A 22,811-nucleotide genomic window follows, 5' to 3' on the forward strand; every position below is an offset into this window, starting at 1 on the left:
AAAGCTGTTTCTTTCTCTAGCCCTTTTCATGGGGACCATACATCTGACAATCTCATGCCTGGCTCTCCACCATTCAAGACCTGTAACTCTCACCTGACTCCAACATCTCAAAGGTTGCAAAGTGAAAGCCAACTCTGTCCCCATAACAAGCTTAACCTCTCTCATATTCTCCCTTCTCCAATTTCCTAACCACTTCTCTCTACAGTTTGGACTCTTGGACCAGAAAAGAAGTTAAAGAGGAAGGATGCCCCCTCCAGCAGACACTCCTGACAGTTAACACATTCTAGGTTGCACACCAGAACACGACAAACACACATGGGAAGAAAGGCAGCAAGGTCTGGGGAGCACTCCAGAAAACAAGCCATGTTTCAGTTGTTCACAAGCCACAATATATTAAACAGCTGCATGTAACTACCCCAGACATTACACACTCATGGGAGATTTTGGTGTAAAGTGAAAAACTGAACCTTGATGACTCAATGTATCAGTGAGTAAAATGATACCTCAGTGAGAACAGCAGGCATGTCACAGTGTGGTTTTAGGAACTGCTTTGCCTATTACCGAAACTTGATTACAGCTTGATTACCACATTTTAATACATTCCAGCTTGCAATGAAGTACCTTTCCAAGGCCTGCCAACTCATACATTTATGGACAAACTAACTAAGAAACCAGCCCACCTGGAATCACTTTCCAGGAGTTTTCTCAAGAAGCAAGGCTGAGAAGCCTGCAAATATAAGCCATACAACTGTATATGAAGCAAAGCAGTGCAAGTGTAAGAAACCACCAGAGCAAGCCCAGACTTGCATCATCATCTCCCTATATGGTCAGTAAGACCTTTGCAAGTTGTTTAAACCTGAACCTCAACTATCCTACTTATAAGAGGATGCTAATGATTTATACTTGTTTAGCTAAAACTTCAAGAACTAACCATGGAGGAAATCATCTGTGTTTACTAAGAAATGCCTAGAATTATTAAATTGAACATTCAATGGACAATGAAGGACAAAGGTTTACCTTGGAGTTAAATCTTTAGCAGAAGCACCCAGTACTTTCTTCTCAGGAAGCATACCTACAAAGAACAGAGTGTCATTACAATGTTTGCTGTGACGGTCACTGAATAGAAATAATCATCAGAGATGTTCTGCGTTTTTTAAATGGAATGTTCTAAATACCCCTCCACAATATTCAGTGGCTTTATTTCCACAGACAGACAGAACTACCCACATAATTTTAAAATTTTGTTTTTATTCAGCGCGTACTTTGGAAAGCAGCCTCCTAGAACATGAAGTTCCACTTCAGAAATTACAACTTCCATATACCACAGAACCTGTGCATGCAACCCTTCTGGTACATGCAGCTTGATCTCAGTTTCACCTGCTACTAGATTGTGCTTTCACTTTGTGATAGTGAAGCATAGAAAAAAGGTTATCTGAATTCATTTCCTTTAATAGAACTATTTGTTTACACAGCTCAGATGAACAAATTCCCCTTGGGATGTCTGTTTTAACCTAATTCACAAGTAAAAATTCACATCAACCAGTTAAGCAAATATATCAGCCTTAATAATTCTTTACTTTGTCCTCTTCTACGAATTTTCACAGAATTCTGCTACTTCAATTACTAAACAACATGAAACAGTCTGAAAGAGCCTTTGCTGGTAGGCAATGCTTGGTCAGCCTTTGAAAACAACAACTGTACTCATCTCTGACGTAACAGAAACTGAACATATGTGGCAAAAATTTGAGCAGAGAAGACAGATAAAAGCAACTGCAATTCTTCATCAGTTCTATTAAAAGGAAGTTAAATAGAATCATGGCAGAGGAAGCTGCACAGACTGAAATATAATATAAGGCCATATGAACAGCAGGTGTTTTCCTGGACAATCGTTAGGTCCAAGGTAACAGTTGGTAAATGCTGATTTCAAGCACATTCAAAGGTAAACCTTGCAAACCTGAAATGGCTATGCATAAAATAATTAACATATTCATTTTCAGCTGCCTATATCATTATCCTCTAAATAGCAGTTTTGTAGTTTGACTACAATTTTAAACATAGTAATTGAGTGGCTCCACCATGTGGGAAGTGGTTAAAACAGAAGAGAGTCACTGGTCTTATCCAATCTGTTAAAACTATTTCACCACCCAGATGGGGAGAATTAACCCAAAGCAGTTAAATCTCACAGGAATTACTTAGTCTTTGATCCTTAATTACCCCTAAGTACACACAGTCTACAGCTGCCAAGGAAGCTAAATGGCAGAGCAGTCAGATCACTGCAAAAGAAAAGCAGTCACTTAATGATGAAAGCCTTCTCAAAGACTTGGCCTTTCTTGAGGACATGTATCACAAGCCTAGGTTGGCCTCCACGGATAAAAGGGATTCATGATCATGCACACTGCTGTCTGCTTTTGTAGGTCAACAGAAACATCAACAGCCACAATAAAACAGAATGTTATGGCAAGCTGAGTTATTTATGAGTTATTCTGTAAGATGCTACATGAAAACAGAAGTCACATTGCAATAAAAAGACAATGACTGAGGTGATCGGTGGATCAATTAAGGAAAGTGGTCATGGTGGTCATAAAGAAAAGCTATCTGGCAGCAAAGCCAAAGGCTGACAGCAGGCATGAAAAGAAGGAGTTTAAGGTGACAAGGGTGAACACCAGAATTACAACTCTGCATCTCAAGATCAAACTTCAGCTTGCTCAGAGAACTACTTTGCAGATTCCCATGGGTAGCAAGGCTAGCAAAAGAGTTTCTCACATTATCCTTGTAGTCACACTGGACAGAGCTGGGTCTGATAGGTGGATTACAATCTGACAGTCACAAAAGACATGATCAACAGTACAAAGTCCAACTGGTGGCTTGTTGCAGCCACCATTCCCCAGGGAACAGGAAATACCAGTAAGTTAGATTTTGTCAATAGCAACTTGAAGGAAACACACTGTCAAGAAGTATGTGAGCAGAAAGTAGTTGTGGGAAGCAGCTGAATCATGAAAGGTTCCAGCTACCATTCAAAGGGACCCAGGCAGAAGAAATGGGCTGACAAAAGCTCCATGAAGCTCAAAAACAAACGCAAAAATTTGCATCTGTAAAAAATAATAATCTGATGGAATAAAACAAGTGGGAGGTTTGACTGGATAGAAAAGAGCATTGAAGAAAACCTTCCAGGAACTTAGCAGACAAGCCAAACTTGGGCAGATACCATTTCCTTGTGGTTTTGAAGGCCAGCTTTATCCTGAGCAAGAGCACAACAATCAGTTCAAGAAAGGCACCCCAGTTCAAGAAGGCCATAGAACTCCTTGAAAGAGTCCAGTGCAGGGCCATCAAGATGGTTAAGGGAGTGGAACACCCTGAGGGAGGCTGAGGGACCTGGGCCTCTTTAGCTTGGAGGAGACTGAGGGCTCTTATTAATGTTTATAAATATGTAAAGGGTGAGAGTCAGGAGGACTGAACCACGCTCTTCTCAGTGATGGCCAGAGACAGGACAAGGGGCAACGGGTGCAAGCTGGAGCATAGGAAGTTCCATGTGAATATAAGAAGGAGCTTTTTCAGTGTGAGGGTGATCGAGCACTGGAACAGACTGCCTAGAGAGGCTGTGGAGTCTCCTTCTCTGGAGACATTCAAAACCCACCTGGATGTGTACCTGGGCAATTTAGTCTAGGTGATCCTGCTCTGGCAGACTAGATAATCTTTCCAGGTCCCTTCCAACTCCTAATGTTCAGTGGTTCTGTTCAACCTTTGTATAACCTCATCTGGAGTACCGTGGCCAGTTTTGCCTCGCCAGTGCAGGACAGACATTGATATACCAGATCAAGTCCAGGGAGAGGCCACCAAGATATGGGAAGAAAAAAAAAACCACCAAAAACCAACCTAATCACCTCCAAAATAACAAAAGAAAACCCAAAATACTGCAGCGCTTTCCATGAGGATGGTGTTGCTCATGAGCAACCTGATTTAGTGTCAAAGTTCACCCTGCTTTGAGCAAGAGATTAGACCAAAAAAGCTCCAGATATTCCTTCCAACCTACGCTATTTTATGTTTCTCTGGAAGCTTTCTGTACCCATTGTTTTGTTCTTCGAACACCCAGAACAAGCCTGACCTATAAATTCCTAATATTACTAGGAAAAATAGAAACATTTCTATTATTTCTGCTAGGAAGTTCCAGCTGGTCAAACCTCAAAATTTAGTTTTCTATACTTGAAACTCTAGCTCAGGCTCTCCTCCTATCATCCTTTTCCACACCATAAGCTTTTTTCAAGCTCTGATGTGCATATGCTAAATATACTCTATGGCAGAACTGCCCAAATAATTTATTTTACTATTAATGCAACATAAATTGCCATTATAATAATTTGGGTGAAAGAGCAATTCAGTTTAGGTCAAAGGTGCAAGGCTGATAAGATGATTTTTAAAACAAGTCTTTGGTAACTCTGGTCTCGAATACAAAGTTGAGGTGTGCCTGGGTAATGGCAGAGTTTTGAAATTTTGATGTCTTTTGTTTGAAACTCAAGTATGAACAAATGTTGAAGAGCTTGACTGCTTCACCCACGCTGACTGTTATCACTAGCAATATATTCTGAAAATTTCAGCTTTAATTGCCCCTAACATTACATACAATTGATGTTCACAGAAATCAAGGATACATTTAAGTTGATTGAACTCGCACATTCCAGATACAATTATTATTTCTACTTTTTAGATTGGTAAGACAAAAACCATTTTTATCAGTGCCAACAACTTCCAAGAAAAAAAAAAAAAGTCCATTACAGAGACTCTTCTTTCCCACGTTCTTTGAGCAAGAAATCGGGAAAGAGAGGCAAAAGACCTGCGTGGATGAGCAGGGAGCTAATGAGTAAACTCAAAGGGAAGCAGAAGGTCTATGAGCTGTGGAAAACGGGTCTGAGCACCTGGGAAGAATACAGGAAAGTTGTTAGGGCCTGTAGGGACGCAATTAGGAAGGGTAAAGCCCACTTGGAAGTGAAGCTAGCAAGGGACATAAAGGATAATAAAAAGGGGTTTTTAAGATATGTGAATAGTAAGAGGATGACCAGGGATAATGTAGGTCCCTTGCTGAACGAGATGGGTGTCCTGGTAACGGGGGATGCTGAGAAGGTAGAGATAGTGAATGCCTTCTTTGCTTTGGTCTTCACTTCAAAGGCCCCCCAGGACCCACAGACACTGGATAAAAGAAGTAATGTTTGGGAAATGAATAGCTTCCCTCTGGTTGAGGTGGGGGTGGTCCAGGAGCATCTCAAAGGGATTTATGTACACAAATCCATGGGCCCAGATGGGATGCATCCACATGTCCTGAGGGAGCTGGCGGAGGTGATTGCTGAGCCGCTCTCTATCATCTTCAACAGGTCTTGGAGAACAGGAGAAGTGCCTGAAGACTGGAGGATAGCCAATGTCACTCCAGTCTTTATAAACAGGTAAGAAGGAGGATCTGGACAACTATAGGCCAGTCAGCCTCACTTCTGTTCCTGGAAAGGTGATGGAACAGCTTGTTCTGGATGCCATCTCCAAGCAATTGGAAGAGAAGAAGGTCATGAGGAGCAGTCAGCATGGATTCACCAAGGGAAGATCGTGCTCGACCAATCTCATAGCCTTCTATGATCTCATGACTGGCTAGGTAGATGGAGGGAGAGCAGTGGATGTCATCTACCTTGACTTCAGCAAGGCTTTTGATACTGTCTCCCACGACATCCTGATAACAAAGCCGAGACAGCATGGGATAGATGAGTGGACAGTGAGGTGGGTTGAGAACTGGCTGTCAGACTGAGCCCAGAGGGTGGTGATCAGTGGAGCAGAATCTGACTGGAGATGTGTGACTAGCGGTGTTCCCCAGGCCTCGGTGTTGGGTCCAGTCCTGTTTAATATCTTCACTGACGACCTTGATGAGGGAATAGCATCCACCCTCAGCAAGTACGCCGATGATACAAAGCTGGGGGGAGTGGCTGACACACAGGAACACTGCGCTGCCATCCTGAGAGACCTGGACAGGCTGGAGAGCTGGGCAGGGAGAAACCAGATGAGGTTCAATAAAAGCAAGTGTAGAGTCTTGCACCTGGGAAGGAATAACCACTTGTATCAGTACAGGCTGGGGGTGACCTGCTGGAGAAGCGCTCAGTGGAGAAGGACCTGGGGGTCCTGGTTGATGACAGGTTGGCCATGAGCCAGCAGTGTGCCTCGGTGGCTAAGAGAGCCAATGGGATCCTGGGGTGTATCAGGAGGATTGTGGCCAGCAGGTCAAAGGAGGTGATCCTCCCCCTCTACTCTGCCCTGGTCAGGCCCCACCTGGAGTATTGTGTCCAGTTCTGGGCTCCCTGGTATAAAAAGGACAGGGATCTCCTTGAAAGAGTCCAAAGAAGGGCTACGAAGATGATTAAGGGCCTGAAGCATCTCCCCTGTGAGGAGAGGCTGAATAAGCTGGGGCTGTTCAGTCTTGAGAAGAGAAGACTAAGGGGGGATCTAATTAATGTCTATAAGTACCTTAAGCAGGGAATGCAGGGGGAAATGGCCAGCCCCTTTTCAGTGCTCTGTGGAGACAGGACAAGGGGCAATGGCTGCAAGTTAGAGCACAGGAAGTTCCACACCAACATGTGGAAGAACTTTTACACAGTGAGGGTGACAGAGCCCTGGGACAGGCTGCCCAGGGAGGTGGTGGAGTCTCCATCTCTGGAGATATTCAAGCCCTGTCTGGACACCTACCTGTGCAATATGAGCTAGGGAGCTGCTCTGGCAGGGGGTTTGGACCCGATGATCTCTCGAGGTCCCTTCCAACCCCTACAGTTCTGTGATTCTGTGATTATTTCTACTCTCATTTTGACTTGAATTGGCAAGAGCAAAGCACTGGGATGCAGTAACTGAATATGAAAAACCTCATAGAGGGTAACCCGAGGAACTGATCTCTCCTATTTTGGAAAAGGTCTTGCCAAAGAGGAAAACTGAATAAAAATGATCAAGCATCAGGATTTTGGCAATTTCATTCAGATTCACCTGAGTAATTTCCTATGTTTCCTGAGAAGCTATATAAATGTGGACAAGAAAAGTTAATTCCACATGCACGAGGGGAAACAAGACAGGAGAGGGAAGATAGCTTATTTCTCTTTACCTGAATCCACTGTATGAAAGATGCATATGAAAGCTCTGGACAACTAGACAAGCACAAAAAGTAAGGAATTCATGAACCAAAATAACCAAGAGGAGAACAACATTCAAGTAGATGGTAAAATTAATCTTCTACTTGAATACAAAATAATTTATGACAACTGGTGATATCATTCTGATAAAATAGAGCTTGTTTCCTAATTCCCCCTGTCTTTACAGGCAAGAATAACAGTTTCTAGCAGCTACTTAATTGCTGAAGAAAAAACCACAAGTCTGGCAGCAAACCCTGTCAAAGTCTAGCTTAGCACCTTATAAGGCGATAGAGAAAAACAGGAACAAATAAAATCAGTCTTGCTTACTTTTTTATAATGTATGTTTAACTTTGAGTAGCTCAACTTCTGCATGCTAAAAGGCAAACTGCCTTTTAGAAATAAAACACAACATTCACAGAACACAAAGGGAGGGCAAGGAAAACAACATGAGAAAGAACAAAACAACTGGGAACACAAATTCACTGGGGAAAACACAATCAAGTCATCTTCCCCTCACTGTTCCTGGACTTGGAACTTCTTTGGCTTCACCTTAAGACACACCTAGGTTTCTGCTCCTTATGACACTCCAAAATTTGACTGCTCTAGACTCCTTTTCCAAAGCTTTGGTCTAGACTTTTCCATGACTGATTTGCACCTGTCTCAGGCCACTAGGTCAACCTTGGGATCAATTTGTATTATTTCCCTTCACAGGTGTTCATCTTATTTACTTCACCAACACACCCTTGTCACACCTCATCTGATGGGACTTCGTAAGCTGCATTGTTTTAGGAAGCCTCTTATACTAGTAAAACTATTAGTCTGTGACATTTCACACACCCAGAATCAAACTCAAATGCATAGTTCACTTGAGGGCGGGCTCAGTGAAGGCTTGAATGCTTCCCCATCTCTACAAGAACTGCCATCAACCTCCTGCTACACTCACAGCACTATACCTGCCTCTCTCTGAGCTACTTTAATTGTCAGCCCAGTCATTCTCACAGTTATATCTCAAGTAGTTCTGTCATGCTGTGATCAGCTAATTCACCTCCATTTCAACTCGGTTCCCTGTGATGACCTTCCAGCTTTTAGTAGAGACTTATTAATTGTAAGTGTTACCTAAGACTTTGCCTTATCTCTGCTGCTCCAGCCCTCTGGTCATGTAGCTTTTCTGATACAGAGAGGGATCAAAGGGTCAGGCAATTTTTTAGCAGCAAATTTCATAGCCCACAGCCACTTGTGCTCTATCTTGTCTGACTAGAGCAGAAAACTTCTCAGTCTCATACTTTCCTCTTCTATACTACCCTACTGCTGTCTTGTAATACTTTTATTCACTGAATTCACAATACCCAATTAGAATTTTGCCTCCTGTAATTTTCACAGATCACTGCAGCCTCAGGATCAGATTCAAATATACCCACAGACAGAGGTCTGGATAAACGCTGCTCATTCAGAAACATTCAAATAAGTTTCAGATTCACTCTCCAGCTTGCTCCAGGTGAACACTTACCATTAAGCTGTTTCTTCTCTTCAGACAGAGTAGAAGAAATCTCTACAAGCATTAAGTAAAAACAAGCACAACAACAAGAAGTTAGTGCAGAGTACTGCTACACATCACATGAAAGAAATAGAACAAAGTAAAGATCCCCAAATAAAGCTGCCAAGATACTACCAGATTGGTCAGGATGCTTCAGACATCAAAAAGTTACAATTAAGTGCAGAACTGGTTACCATTCAGAAATACGATTTTTAAAAGTATGTTAAAAACACAAAAAGCTGCACAGTACTAAGTAAAGGGTAGGAAATGCAAGGACCCTCTTCTGTCACTGCAAATCAAAAATCACAGATTACCTGGTGCAATTATAAACATCATAGGTTAGTAAACTTGCTAACTCTGTCAGACTTCAGATGACACCTGTCTCAAGACAACATGTAGTAGACACTGAATGTGATGTAGAACTACCAAAAACCCAATCCTTGGCAGAAATCCAGTAAGAAGAAAATCTTCCTAGAAGCTCCTTCTGTCAAATGGTTTTATCTGACAAGTTATCAGAGTTTTTCCATTAAAATTACAGAATGCTGCAACTACTCCCAAGCACACACACCCCAGCAGGAAAAACAAAGATAAAGACCAAGCAGGTAAATGACATCGTGTCAATTCATACATATGATGCTCAACTCCAGGAGAAAGGCACTGTGCCCTTTCAACTACATATCCTTCCCCTCATAGCACATCTGCAGGAAAACTAGTCCTCTGGATGTACCCAGGCCCCCTTCTGCCTTCTCTATATGTGTACCTCAGAACATCCCAATATGAAGGCCCTTTACTCAAACCTGGCTTCCCTGTGTTCTTCCTGCTCCCTTTTATGAAAGCCAAAATATGAATGTTGCTCCCCTGATGTTCTGAATTCCTCACAGCGCTCTACATCACAGCAGCCAACGATAGGGGGAAAATGCCACTGTGAGAGAAAGGAATGGCTCCTGGAACAAAGGAGCATGCAGTATTGTAAAACAACTTCAGAACTGACTTCAGAGGTTTTTTTGTTATGTGTCTACAAGATGAAAAGAAAACACTCCACAAGATGAATGGGACAGTTCACCCAAGATTTTTGGTTGAGGCTGTATCTGTGTGTTCTGCTACACACCACTTCAAGCTTTCTGCCAGGATAGACAACTCATTCACAAAAACCTTCTCCCAATTAATTTTTGTTGTGTTCAAAACTCTACTCTCATTTCAGTACATTTTAGCATGCTGACTGAAACTTGCATGGCAAATTTAAGGATGGTTTGAGGTTTACAAGATAAGAGCTCTACCTCTCTTCCTCATATGACACCATAGCTCTCAGCCTAATGTCACTGACTTCACAATAACACAACACACATTCCAACTCCCCAGTCAGGTTACCATGGGATTAACATAGGGATATAGATACTAAGATATATCTGTGAGAAAAATTAGCAGCAGGAAAGGGTACCAGGCAAAGTAATGCCCGTACTTACAAGTACCCTGAAGGGAACTAGTTTAATGCTGTACAGGTTTGCTGAGGGAGATGGAAGGAGAAGGAAGACTCTGAAATCATCTCTTATGTGCCTGGGTTCTGCTGTAGTTATCATAGTGGCCTTCTCACAGCACGTCCAAACACTACACATTTCACTGCACAGCTCCACTGCTGTAACGTCACCGAAGGGACCCTTCCAAATATCCTACCATGCTATCAAGCAGCATTCCCAAAATTCAAGTAGACAAAACATTATCTTCAGAATTTTGAAAGACTTCTAAAAAGACTTGAGCATGTAAGGACAAGTTTAAAGAGTTCAGTGAGCTAATAATTGTGTAACCATCTAAAAACCCACCAGAACACAGGAAACTAAGCTAAACAACCATAGCAGTGTCCCAACAAACCTACACCTGACTTGCTTGCTCTAGACTGAGCCAAAGAGCAAACTGATGCTCGCTCTATTGCCAAACACCCTCTGCCACAAAAAGTAATGAATTCCAGAATTTGGAGTCCTGTCTTCATACCTGTGGGCCCATTTAATCCTATATGCAAAAACATGCCCCTTAACTCTGTATTTTATTCTTCCATTTTAAAATGTAAACTTGGCTGAACACTGTCTTCTGGAAGCATGCAAGTCAAGAATTATTGCCAATAGCAAAGTTAGTCAATTGTGGTTTTGATAATTCACTATTCAAAAGAGAAGGATACATAGCCTATCCAGGAATCAAAGTAAACTGAGAATTTTACATTGAGGAGTTTCAGAAAATCCAGTGTCCAATTAGTTTTATTCCTAAATAATGAAATCACATTTTTTCAAGCCCAATGCATCCAAAAGGGACACAGGCAACAGAACCCTTTTCACACATCTGGCAACCTTTATCCTGCAAATTTTGCTAGAGCAAAATGGATAGAGCAGTCCGATTATAGAGGAAAGGAGAAGGAAAAAGGAACAGCAGAAAATGGACTATCATAGCTAGCAGGGGCAATGACATATTTGTTTATTATTGACTGGCTGTCACAAGAATTCCTTCCAGTTACAGAAAAGTTAACAAAACTGGCAAAAGTCGGGTTTACTTTTAAATTTCTGACTCAGCTGACAAAACGGCAGTAACTTATCTGTAACACCTCAACTCCATGAAGCAGTTATGCTGTCAAGGTTTCTTCATCCTTTGCAGCATTCACCTGAAAAGCTCCACGCTGGAATTAGCTACCCAGCAACATGAAGATGTTAAACATATTCCCCTTCACATACAGGCCAAACTCAACTGCTAAGCAATGTGATCTAAGCACTAACCAGGGATGCAGTGCACCTTGTCAGAAGTTGAAGAGCTACAAGAACTGGCTGAAACTTGTAAACTAAAGGATGCCACAGAATTTGAGAAAAATAGTTACAAACATGAATTCTTCCATGCTTTCACTCAGTTTTACTGAGGGTAAATAGTCAGTAATAATGTCTGCTTCCTAGGCATAGGAGACTTTTGCTCTGGCAAGTGTGAAAGATTAAAGTATCTGGAAACCGTCACCAGCATTTTAAGACAATATACTACCATCTCTTGCTGTCCTGCCTCAGAGAAGCATTGTATTAGCAAAACTTTCTCAGAGTAAACACAAACAAAAGGACCCAATAGAGTGTTCTGGAAAGGACAACTGTCCATAAAGTGTATTCAAATATCTCAATACCTATGCAACTTGCCAGACCACTCTCTGGTGCTGAAATCACCAGACTAAAAATACTGACTTTTATTTCAAGATTATAGCATTGCCTATGACACTTTGTCCCCTGGGATCACAAGAAGGAAGAGGGATCTTGGAAGAGAAAAAATTTTTTTGTGTGTGTGTGATGGCTTTGAGAAGTAATGTAATAGTCCAATCCTCAGGAATTTGCTGTAAAAAGATCTATGTTGAATATATGCAACAGCCTCCATCATATGCAAGAATAAAGACTCAAACATGATGATTTAAGATTTCTCATGATTCCCATACAACTTTGGAGTAAAACATAATAGTGATTATTCCATTCTTAAAATCCTCACCTTTTGGAGCAGCTATAGGCTTGACAGCCATTCTTCCAACAAGACATTCCTTCAGCATCGATTCATAATTGACCCAGCGATGAACCTATATTAACAAAATTGATTTTCACAGAATTTGTAATTTTTACCATGTTGCTCAATGCACTGAATTAGAAAAGTTATTTTTTGTACAGTGGCTAATGTAATTAACTTAACTGATTTAAAAAAAACCAACCCACCACTCATTAGTCTAATGTTCAGGGCTATTTCCTCTCTACTATGGATAGTATGTAATTAAATGGAAAAAAAAAGACCACGAAAAAGCGACAATAGTTTAACTTAGTGATTTTATGCTTTGCAGTATCTGAACATTATCATCTTGAGCTACAGAAAATCTTTCAGAAGAGGCTTTTTATCTAGTATGCTACAAAACCAACAGAATAAAGACTTTGTTTTTACAACAAAGGTAATTAATCCTGTTTAGATGCAAGTGAGGGGAATGACACAAAGATAAATAGCAGTTTAGACACACAAACACCTCCTACCAAGTTGGTGCATTTCTGTTTGTTTCTGCCTTACAGTGACTGAGTTATATGGGAGTTACCTACTCAGTCAAAAAAAAAGCAGCAGCTTTACAGACAAGAACTGGAGAACTTGCAGAAGAAATGGATGGCAGAAAAGCCAATTCTGAAAGGACATCCGGGATAACATCAGAAGAAGAGAAAAGGAAACAAAGTGCTGCATGACAAACTTGAATGGTGTGCAGATTTAAAAATAAAAACTTTAAACTGAACAAGTTAAGAAGATGAGATAAAGAATCCCATCCGTAAGTGGTAGTTTCATCATATACAGATAAAAGAAAGAAATTAAGGCTTCCCAATGACAGTTACTTTCTTCCAGAAATTTGAGAAACATTAGCAAACTACTGAACTCTTGAAGAGATCAGTATCCCACGGAGGGGATAAGAACAGAGAAGTCTCCAGAACAGGACAGACATCAGCCAGAAACAAAAATGTAAACAGCATATTTTTAAGGATCCAAACCCTACCACTAAAACAAACTAAGAAAAAAAAAAGTAGCAAGTATGTATCTAAACTTAGTAACAAATTGGAGGGATTCCACAAATATTCCTGATGTCAAGAATCCTATTTCCCAGGACCATACAACACTTGACAGTGATCCCACTACAGAAATCCAAGCCACAACTTGATACTGGGTGAAATTTTAGGACATAAACTCCAAATTTCTTGAAACCAGAGAATTATGACTGACTCCAACACTGCATTAGTGAACGGATTAAACCAAACTTAACAAAACTAAAACATCATTACATCTTTATTTACATTCATTGTTAAAAAAACATTTTGCAATTAAAGGCACAATGCTGTTATGCACAAACTGTAGAGAGATCAAGACTTGCTTTCAGAAACAGATTTCCTTTCTTCTCTTTCCCAATTTCTCACACTCTTCTTCTGAGCCAAGGAGATTCAGAGAATGTCTGTTTCTAAAAAATACCAACTCATCTTTTATAGCGCCAGGTTTGCAAGCAATTCCTCAGAGAAAGTACACCCTTTCTGCAGACCCTTTATTTTCCGAGCCTTTTCAAAACATTTAAAGAAATTATAAACAAGGAAGAGACCAACATCATCTTGTGATTTCTTCACAATCAGTTAACAGCAGCCCCAGCAAGTGTTTCTTTCTGTACTACTTTGTTCACAGATACTGCAGTGGCCAAGTTAATAATCAAAAAGGTACGACGAGTGTTTTTTTTAGAAAATGAAAGTTCTGAGAAGAAAATGCCTCCCAAACAACAGTAATTAATTGTTGTAGTAATTCATCAAGAAGGTAAAGTTGTTGCTAGCTTTACTGTTATTTCTGCTAGAGAAGAATTTAACAAAATGGTCATTCCAGCAACATAAGGCGACCTTTTCATTACGGCCCTTTGGTGCAAGGTTTAAACCGCGCTACGTGCCTGCTTCAGCCCATGTAAGAGCCACTCAGTGCAGTAACCCACTGCCTCTCCTTACACCTGAAAAAGATCGAGTCACTATTTCCACTAAAAAGAATCACAAAACACGGATTTTTCACAATACTTTTCACTGAACAAGCGTCATTCACAGCCAGTTGTTCTCACCTGATCAAAGAGATCCGTACCATCAGTTCCCGCTGCTTTCATCAGCTCATCCTCCCCACCAGGATGATATTCCATGTATGGTGTGACGTTATACACAAATCCTAGAGAAAATTAACATCAGCAGCATTTCTACAAACACTCCTATTTGCCAAAACCAGCCAAAAAGTTGCTGTTTGTTCAACAGCGTACGGGCAAACAGCAGACACGACTGAACAGAGTAATTTTCCAAAGTCAGAAACACGAGTTGCACACTTGTATAGAACACAAGAGGTGTTATTACATCCTACAATGCCATACCACTTTTCCCTCTGAACGTCTGGAGAAACCTGCAAGGTTAAGGCTTTAACAAAATAACCCCCTGAAGTTGAACATAATGTGTCCTATACTAAGGGGTAAAAGAACCAAAAGGTGATTTAAACAGAGACATGAATTGAGGTAGCTAGCACACAGAATGGTTTTCACTCTCCTTTCCAATTATGTTACTCCTAAAGTGCTGTTGCAGTTGTTCTGCCATCACCCATCACCTATAGAATAAAATGCTGACTGAAATGTACTGTCTCCCATAAGGAAAAACTGCAACATCAGCAACAAAACTTCCATTCTCCAGATTCAGCAATACAAACAAACCTAAACAGAGCCCATCCTCATTAGAGGCTTACAGCTCTGGTATTGAGTTTGGCTCAGTGCTCCTTCTGCACGAGTACTATTCTTAGTATTTCTAGGGAGATAAAACAATGCTTCTCCGGAAGTCTGAAATGAAGTCTAATTATTGTTGCTAGGCAACCAGAGTGATTAAAAGCCTGAAGAATGCAGCCATAAACAGATTTAACTACAGACATATCGCTGCTTAGAGGACTATGCTGGCCTACCTAGCAGAATATTTAAACGATATCTAACGTTTTCAAAGCGGGAAGCTGTCAGAAGTGGAACTGTGTCAATGCTTTCATGGGAAGCTTTTAACACTTTAAGAAGCAGATGTTAATTACTGCAGAAGGAGAGGGAGGAATTCAGAACTGGGAGAGAAGACAACGTATGCAGGACAATCCTAGCTCCTAGAAATAACCATCCCAGACAATAAAGGAAGAATCTGCTTATTTCACTGACCTGACAGTCTGATGGATGCATTCACTATGCCATCTTGTGTACGTCACTGATTACTGCATGCAGTAAAATCTTAAGTAAATATCTACAGTTAAGACTTCCCAAATATTTGCCAAACATTCAATTTACCAAACTTCAGCAGCAAAAGAAATCTCATTTATATACTCTTCATGCATTTTTTACCCCCCCCCTCACATGCCGCTCTTTATATAAATTTGTGGCCTATATGGCAGCCTTCTTTGATGACAATCATACTGGATTTTTGAAGTTAGGTCCTGATCTTCTACATCACATTCCTCTCTTTTATAGACACAGTCTGACTATCAATGCAGAGTCCTCATCTAGCTTTTCCATTGGGGTGTTGTTTTACTTCTGAGCTAAAATTTCATTAAAATAACATAAATAGAAAGGCTTAGTTACCACAGATATTTGTTATGCTAGATAGAGATTACACTTGCTCTGTGTGACAACTGTCAATTGCCTTACTGAGCTTTACAAAGAAATATATGGGCTTGCACGCTTATTTCCCAAAGACCATTCTACAGGTTTAAGAAACAGTTTTAATATTTAGAAGGCTCTGGATGCTTTAAAACAATCACTAAAAATAGTCAACTAGGGATAATAAACTCTCCAAAACTTAAGAGTGTAAGGACATGTCAGCATTTTCAGTAACTTATTCTCACTAAGCCCTTGCATTGCCTACAATCTTGTGGTTTATTATCATAATACGCAGATACAAGGTAGGTGTTAAACATGCCCACTAGGAAGGCTTCTTAAGAAAGGCCTGAAAGGAAAGAAAACCTTTCTGACACAAAAGCTCGAACCTGAACAAAGTTGTGTCCAACTTTGTCAAGATTACACCTGGCCTGTGCCTTTTGTTTTTGTTTTTTGTTGCATGTCTTTAAGTGCAGAAGAGAAGCTAGGCAAAAAAGAAAAACGCAGAAACGTTGTGACAGCAGCCAACCTCTTATACATATCCAGCAGTCCTCCTTTTTGTTGTGTTTTGCAAGCTCATCTTCGGTCACTTCAATTAGCCTCCCTTTTAAACCAGTCAAGTCCTTCCCGCTTTTAGTTAGCCGAATCCAATCCATAAGACTCCTTCCTGGTTTTAAGGGTACCTGAAAAATAACAAATGTACACTTTTACACTCTAAAAGGAAGAAAGAAACATTCAATACACTCTTCTGAGCTCTATATGAGGAGTCAGACCAAACAAGAAATACTACAACACATATCCTTCACCAAGATTTGGGTGCCCTGCTGAGCAGTAAAGGCACTTAAGGAAGCACTCTATCTAATAAAGCAGATAAGGGAATTCTCAAACATGAACAAACATTTAGACAATTCTTCCCAAAGCAAACTACACACACCAAGTCCTCCTGTGGTAGTAAAAAGCTTTTATCAGCACCATTTGAGATAAGGCTTAGAAACCTACAGGCAACAAAGCCACGTTTGAAAATCACGGGCAGGTAGGACAAGGTTGGAAAGTTCACCTTCACAGTATTCACACTTTCCACAAGCCCTACCACAACTGGAAATCCTGCCCAGAAAAATCTGGGACTGAAATCTTCTAGCCTTTCAAAGGTGTATTAGCTATGGCCTGCCCAGCAAGGCATCTAACACCTTACTTTTCAACAAGTACCACAGACCCTTTAATCCAAACTCTAACAGCATGGAACAGGGTTAAATAACTGGTGTCTCACAGAACGTCAGCAAAACCACAAGCGAGCAAACCAAAGAGCACACTGACCCCCATCACTTGATGCTACTTTAACCCAAATACAAATTCGCTTTCCACATGAGGTCTGCAGACACCAAGCGCCCTCAAAACCACTCCAGAGGCGAAGACCCAACACACGAGGTGTAAACTGTGGGCTCTGATTCCAGGCTGAAAGCCTCTCTCTGAGCACAGAAGGAACCCCGAGACAAGCCGGGAAGGCAGAGCAGGAAGGGTTATTGCCACCGCCTTCCAAAACGAGAAGTACCAAATATCTGTCGGAGCCGCAGCAGAGCCAGCTCCTCGCCCAGGGCCCTGCCGCAGCCACCGCCTCCCCTCGGCGGCTCAGAGTACGAGGCCTCCCGAAGGAGGCGGCCAGAGGCAGCCCTGCCCCAGGCGCAACCGGGAACCGACCGGCACACCGCAGCAGCTTCGCCAAGAGGGGCCAGGCTACACAGCCGAAACTAAACGGGGGAAAACGCAGACACCTTCCCACCCCCGCACTGGCCTCAGCCCGCATCCCGCACCCCCAAACTACGGTCACCGGCAGCCCCGCAGCCCCCCAAGCAGCACAGCGCTCTGAGCCGCGCGGCAGCCGCTCCCCCGCGACGACGGCGGCCGAGCTGCCCTTACCTTGGCACGGCTACCCGCAGCCACCCGCTGCTGGGAGCTGGGCGCGGGGAAGGCCTGCGGAGGAACGTTCAGCATCCTGCCGGCCCGGGCCGCGGCCTGCGCCCCTGCGGGCGGGGGGGCGGGCGGAGCGCTCCGGTGCAGGACGCAGGCGCGGCGGGCGGGGCCCAGGCGGAGCCCGGGCGGAGCTTAGAGGCGGTAGCGGCCTACCGGTTCCGGTCGGGCCGGTCCGTGGTGGAAAGCGACTGGGAACAGAAGTCCCCGTTGGCTTCTCGGGGTCCCGCTGCAGGGCGGTGCGGGGCAGCGGCGGGCTCCCTCTCCGTGACAGGGCAGGCAGGCGTTGGGGAGAGCGCTCCGCCTACCGCGTCCGCCTTTTCATCCTCCGTGGGGAGTTGGTCCACACGTGCCCTGAAAGTGGTTTTCAATCCAGGCCTCCCAGTGCTCCCAAGGACGCTGCTCTAAGGTCGCTGTTATCGCGGGCGCCGGTCTTGCGACCCAGGCCCTGAGGGCAAAAGGTTGCGGAGGGGCTGCGTGCGAGGACACCCCTCACCGCCCAGCTGCCGCAGCACAGCCCTGAGGGGCAGACGCTCCAGGGACGCTACGGGCACGCTGAGCCTGCAGCAACGAGCAGGAGCCCCTCGGGCAAGCTCAGCTCCAGGTATATACACAAGCCCGACCTGGCAGAGGCCCTGACCTTTTGAGTTCAGGTTTGGATTTACATTCCTTTATTTAGGGGCTTCACCTTGTATGATCAGCACCAAACTTTGCTTGTCACAAAACAACTCACATTAGACCTCTCTCCGTTCTTAATGTCCCCTTTACAAATACAAGTTAGCAGTTCCATGTCATGTTTATGTGTAACAGTACAGCTCATGTACATGATAGTGCATGAGTGACTTAAGGCAAACCCCTTTGATAAAAGCAAAACCTATAGTAGAATTCACACCCTTCTCTCCATCTAGAAAATAGGTATATCTCATGTTTGAAACTCCATTGTAACATTAGGCACAAGATTAGAACACTTAATCCAATGCTCCCTTGATGTTTCCACATGGAGGCTACTAAGTCACAACAAGTCTTTCCTTGTGTCCTCACTTTGAGGAAGTCACACAGACTTCATAGAGCTCTTTAAAGCAGGGCGTTTATTCTCTGCTCCTAAAATTGATACGCAAGTTATAGTCTACAAAATACAGGACCTCAGAAAAAACCCAAACTAAATTAATACTTTCCCTGCCTAAAAGGCCAGAAATAGAATAAAGGAAGAGGGCTTGGATAAAATTACAAAACATTTGCGTTTTATTAAGAATAACTTACATACAAATAAATTATATTTTAAAAATACTATAATACATTTTTAAGTTAAAATTAAGTCTTAGAAGTTGCATTGGCCTTTTCTGCATTCAACAGTCTGATTCTGTTCTTGAATCCTGTTCCAGCTCATCTTCATCATCTTCACTATCAGAGTCTTCATAAAAGGAAATTGTAGCTTGAACTGGAAAGTTTTTCAGAAGTGCTTCAGCTTCCTGATACAAGTAGTCATAGCACCTTGACTTGGGCCAAAATAGTCTGAAAGGAGTATACAGCAGGTTTGCTTATTGTTATTACGTATTCTGCTTGGAAGCTGACAGACAAACAGCAATGAAATTCTGTTAAGCATCCTACATAATTTTTCCTCACAATTCACTAAACTGCATTCTGCATTAAGCTAAAAAACATTTTGGATTCCATATTTTCATCTGAAGAGACAATGACAGATTTAAAGTGCTGGTTTTGTGGCAAACCTAAAGTGCAAGATCTACTGCATATTAAACTTACCACTCCTGTAACACAATACCAGTATTGCCTGGGGATCTAATCCAAATAATACTGCCTTCACTGGAACTATTCCTAGAGAATGTAAGAGACCACAAACAAGATCCCCAAAATATTTGGATTAGTAGTTTTGTTACTGAAGATCCTCAGTCTAAAGTGTTGTTGGCAGTGGTCTTGAGATAAGTCCCAAAATAGAAGAAATGTTCAAGTCTAAGGAGATCAGACCTTGATATTTCACCCCAAACTCCCATTTCTTTTTTCCAAGAAGACTCATCTAACACGCTCCTTACAGAAAACACCCTGCAGATCTAGCTTCTAAAGTATGCTGTGTTGTATCTAAAAATTAACATTAAGGTTGCTGGTATTGTGGTGCTGCAATGGCTGACCCAGGCTGTCAGCTAGCGGAATACTATGTTGCAATTAATGTAGTCCACAGTTCCTGTTCCTTGTCAACTAGCATCCTCTTCTGCTTACAATTTGGAAGTAGCTGAAAAACAGGCAATGGAAGTTCCAAGAACTAGCAGACTAGGATATTGCAGCTTAATTAAATACTGACTGCCAATTGTAAACATTAAGGGGAACTGGACAGTTTTCTAGCAATTACAAGCATGCTTTCTAGGCTACTGTTTAACAGAACCCTGCTTCCTTTGCAGCGTGAAGTAACTGACCCTTGCTTTATTAACTTGCCTCCATTCTCAGTGTCCTTGCAGCATTCACTTATACCTAAGCATGCGAGCAGTCACAGTAAAGTCAAGAGTACATGCAATCACTTAGATAGCTTGTGCATCAGTATTTGAAACATCAGAGCCTAGACCTGAGAGACACCTGCATCTTACCTGGATTAACTGCTTGTGCAATTACTTTGAGCACCCCACCACACCTACTAGTACTTCTGAATGTGGACTCACCCACAGGATCAGCTGTAGGTGTTTTCTTTATCTCTTTTCCAGAACTGACAGTGCAGATGCTGTCTTTACCTCCATCCTTAAAGCAGTAAGTTACCTGAGTATTTTTCTCAGCAACACTGACTTAGCCCACTCATACTCTTTCCTCCTGCCTGCACCTGCTTGCTTACACCAAAGGGACACTGGAGGCTTGCACAGCAACACAGCCTAGGAACTAGTCCCCTCCCCCTTTTTAATCCTGGACATCGAAATGAGTAACAAGGTGCTTCAACCAACTCTGCCACCACCAAAAAAAAAACCCCACCAAAACCCACCCCAAAAATCCAAGAAACAAACACAGTCAAAACACCAACCAAACCACAAACCACCCACATAACTGCATAACATGCCCGAGTCCCACAGAAGCATGTCAACATCTCAGTGTTGGTAGGTTTCATAAACCCGCAAGCACTGGCAATCATTCGCCCCATGATGTCCCAGTTAAAAAGCACTCAGATGGGGAAAGCACTCCGAAGGCACCTTAATGCCTATATAAACATATGGGTGGGAACAAAGAGGGGGTGGAGGGAGTGCTTGGCCAGCCACGGCACCGCACTGCCGAGCAAGGGGCTCTCTCCTGGCCGCGCAGTACGAGGGGACAGGCAGCCAGCGGGCCGTGTGCGCGGAGCTCCCCCCTCGGGAACCGGCGGTGGTCTGGGGAAGCCACTTACCTGACTGGGTGCGTGTACTGAGCCAGTTTTCGGGAGGCTTCTGCCAGCCCGCAGGGACTGTGAGGCTAGGGAGGAGAGAGCAGAGATGAGCCCGCCGGCACGGCACCCAATCCCCGGAGAGACCCTCCCCAGCAGCACCGCTCTGCCGCCCCCCTCCCCGGGACTCCCTAAGCGTTACTGTGGCGATGCCGGCGGCGGGGGCTCCCCTCCGCCCCATCCCAACCCCACTCCACTCACCGCGGCGGGGCCGGTCCCGCTCCGTTTGCCCGCCTCGCCTGGTGCAGGCACCCAGGGCCTCCAGAAGGGCGCAGACCTGCGAGGCAAGGGCAGGACTGTCTCCGCAGCGCCGGGTCGCGCCCCGCACCGTGGGGAGGAGGAGAGGGGCGCGTAGCCCTGCGGGGGTGGTGGCACTGCCAAGGGCGAGTGGGGGCAGCCACACCCCAACCCTCCGCCCTCCATCCTCCGCTGGTCCACGGCCGCTCGCCGAGCCCTCTCCGTCCCGGGCCAGGAGGCTTTTATAGCCGGCGGCGGCCCCTGCGCGGCGCGGAGCCCACCTCCCCCGGCTCATTTGCCAGCGCCATCAACAAAAAGGCTCCGCGCGAAGGCGCCGCTGTGTAAACACGGGGCGCGGACGCGTGCATGCCCCAAATGGCCGGGAGCGGGAGGGGGATTTAGCAAGCCGGTGTTAATCGCACTTGAGCAGACACATGGCCGCTGCCGGGGGAGCGGCGGGGGAGGGAGAGGCGCTGTGGGAACGGGGCGGGGGGCGTCGAGCTCCGGCAGAGGCATCACCGGGGATGTGCCTGGGCCGCTCTCCCCCCACCCCGGCAGCAAGGGGGAGCGGAGCTGCCGCAAGCGCGGCCGTTTGTTGTGAAAGACGTGTTTGTTTATCCCCCTGAAGCGGCGGGGCAAGGCGTGTGGGAAGGGAGGGCCGCCGCTCCCCGCCTCCGCGGCGGCGGGAGCAGGGCTGCCGTGACGGCGGGACCGCTCCCCGTGAGAGGGGCAGCGGAGCGCAGGATGCGCAGCCACAGACAAAGGAATTCCGCCCTGGGGTGATGGAGCAAGGACGCTCCGTAGAGGCGTCCTTATCTCATAACTCGTCACCCCCAACACCACCCGTGACGCATTCCCCCTAACAGAACATTGCCTTCTTCGTACTTAACATCGTGGTTTGGGGTTTTCTTCTTTTCCTCCCCACCCCCCCCCCCCCCTTTTTTTTTTTTTAATAGGGTATGTTTACAGGGGAAACGTGCCGCCTGTTGTTCTTTTTCATATACCCTTGATACTTCATTCCGCTGCCACCATCGGATGCTGTTGCTACGTGAGCAAGGTTTTATGCCAAACTCATGCCGTTTATGTATTCCCCGGTACCAAGGGAGCTTGTTTTTATTTCCATTTTCTATATTTTTTTCCCTATTCTTTCTGAAATAGCAAACACTAATGTATGTGGCGGTATGGAAGAGCCAGTAAACAGCAATAGTATCAGCCCTGGGGAACCTGGGAGGGTTGGTGGGATGGAGCTGCCGTAGATGCTAAAGGAATGAAGATGCTTCATACCCAGGTAATTTATTGGCCCATTAAAGGCTGACAGTACTAAGGCACTACAAAGACTGAGGCGCTGTACTCTTTGGAATAGTATTTTTGCCTTTTTGA

The 22,811-nt window shown here is 44.0% G+C and overlaps 2 protein-coding genes across 2 annotated transcripts in view; both read right to left on the reverse strand.

The window, feature by feature from the left end:
- Nucleotides 1-17,843, reverse strand: part of LOC311190013 (cytochrome b5 reductase 4-like) — a 36,508-nt gene extending 18,665 nt beyond the window's left edge. Inside the window, exons 1-6 of the mRNA XM_084261845.1 lie at nucleotides 17,735-17,843; nucleotides 16,350-16,503; nucleotides 14,285-14,385; nucleotides 12,172-12,256; nucleotides 8,650-8,691; nucleotides 1,018-1,072 (exon numbers count right to left, since the gene is read on the reverse strand). Of these exons, the coding sequence (XP_084117971.1) occupies nucleotides 1,018-1,072; nucleotides 8,650-8,691; nucleotides 12,172-12,256; nucleotides 14,285-14,385; nucleotides 16,350-16,503; nucleotides 17,735-17,809 (512 nt within the window). The 5' untranslated portion in view covers nucleotides 17,810-17,843. The remainder of the gene's footprint in view (nucleotides 1-1,017; nucleotides 1,073-8,649; nucleotides 8,692-12,171; nucleotides 12,257-14,284; nucleotides 14,386-16,349; nucleotides 16,504-17,734) is intronic.
- A 1,280-nt stretch (nucleotides 17,844-19,123) lies between these two features.
- Nucleotides 19,124-21,726, reverse strand: RIPPLY2 (ripply transcriptional repressor 2; the record flags this gene model as incomplete). Its single annotated transcript, XM_084262137.1, is given in 4 exon segments — nucleotides 19,124-19,297; nucleotides 21,159-21,223; nucleotides 21,396-21,708; nucleotides 21,710-21,726. Coding segments are annotated over 4 exon segments (561 nt in total). The 3' UTR covers nucleotides 19,124-19,131.
- Between the last annotated feature and the right edge of the window lie 1,085 nt (nucleotides 21,727-22,811).

This window comes from Gallinula chloropus (genome assembly GCF_964237585.1).
Source record: "Gallinula chloropus genome assembly, chromosome: 3".
Classification (NCBI taxonomy): Eukaryota; Metazoa; Chordata; class Aves; order Gruiformes; family Rallidae; genus Gallinula; species Gallinula chloropus.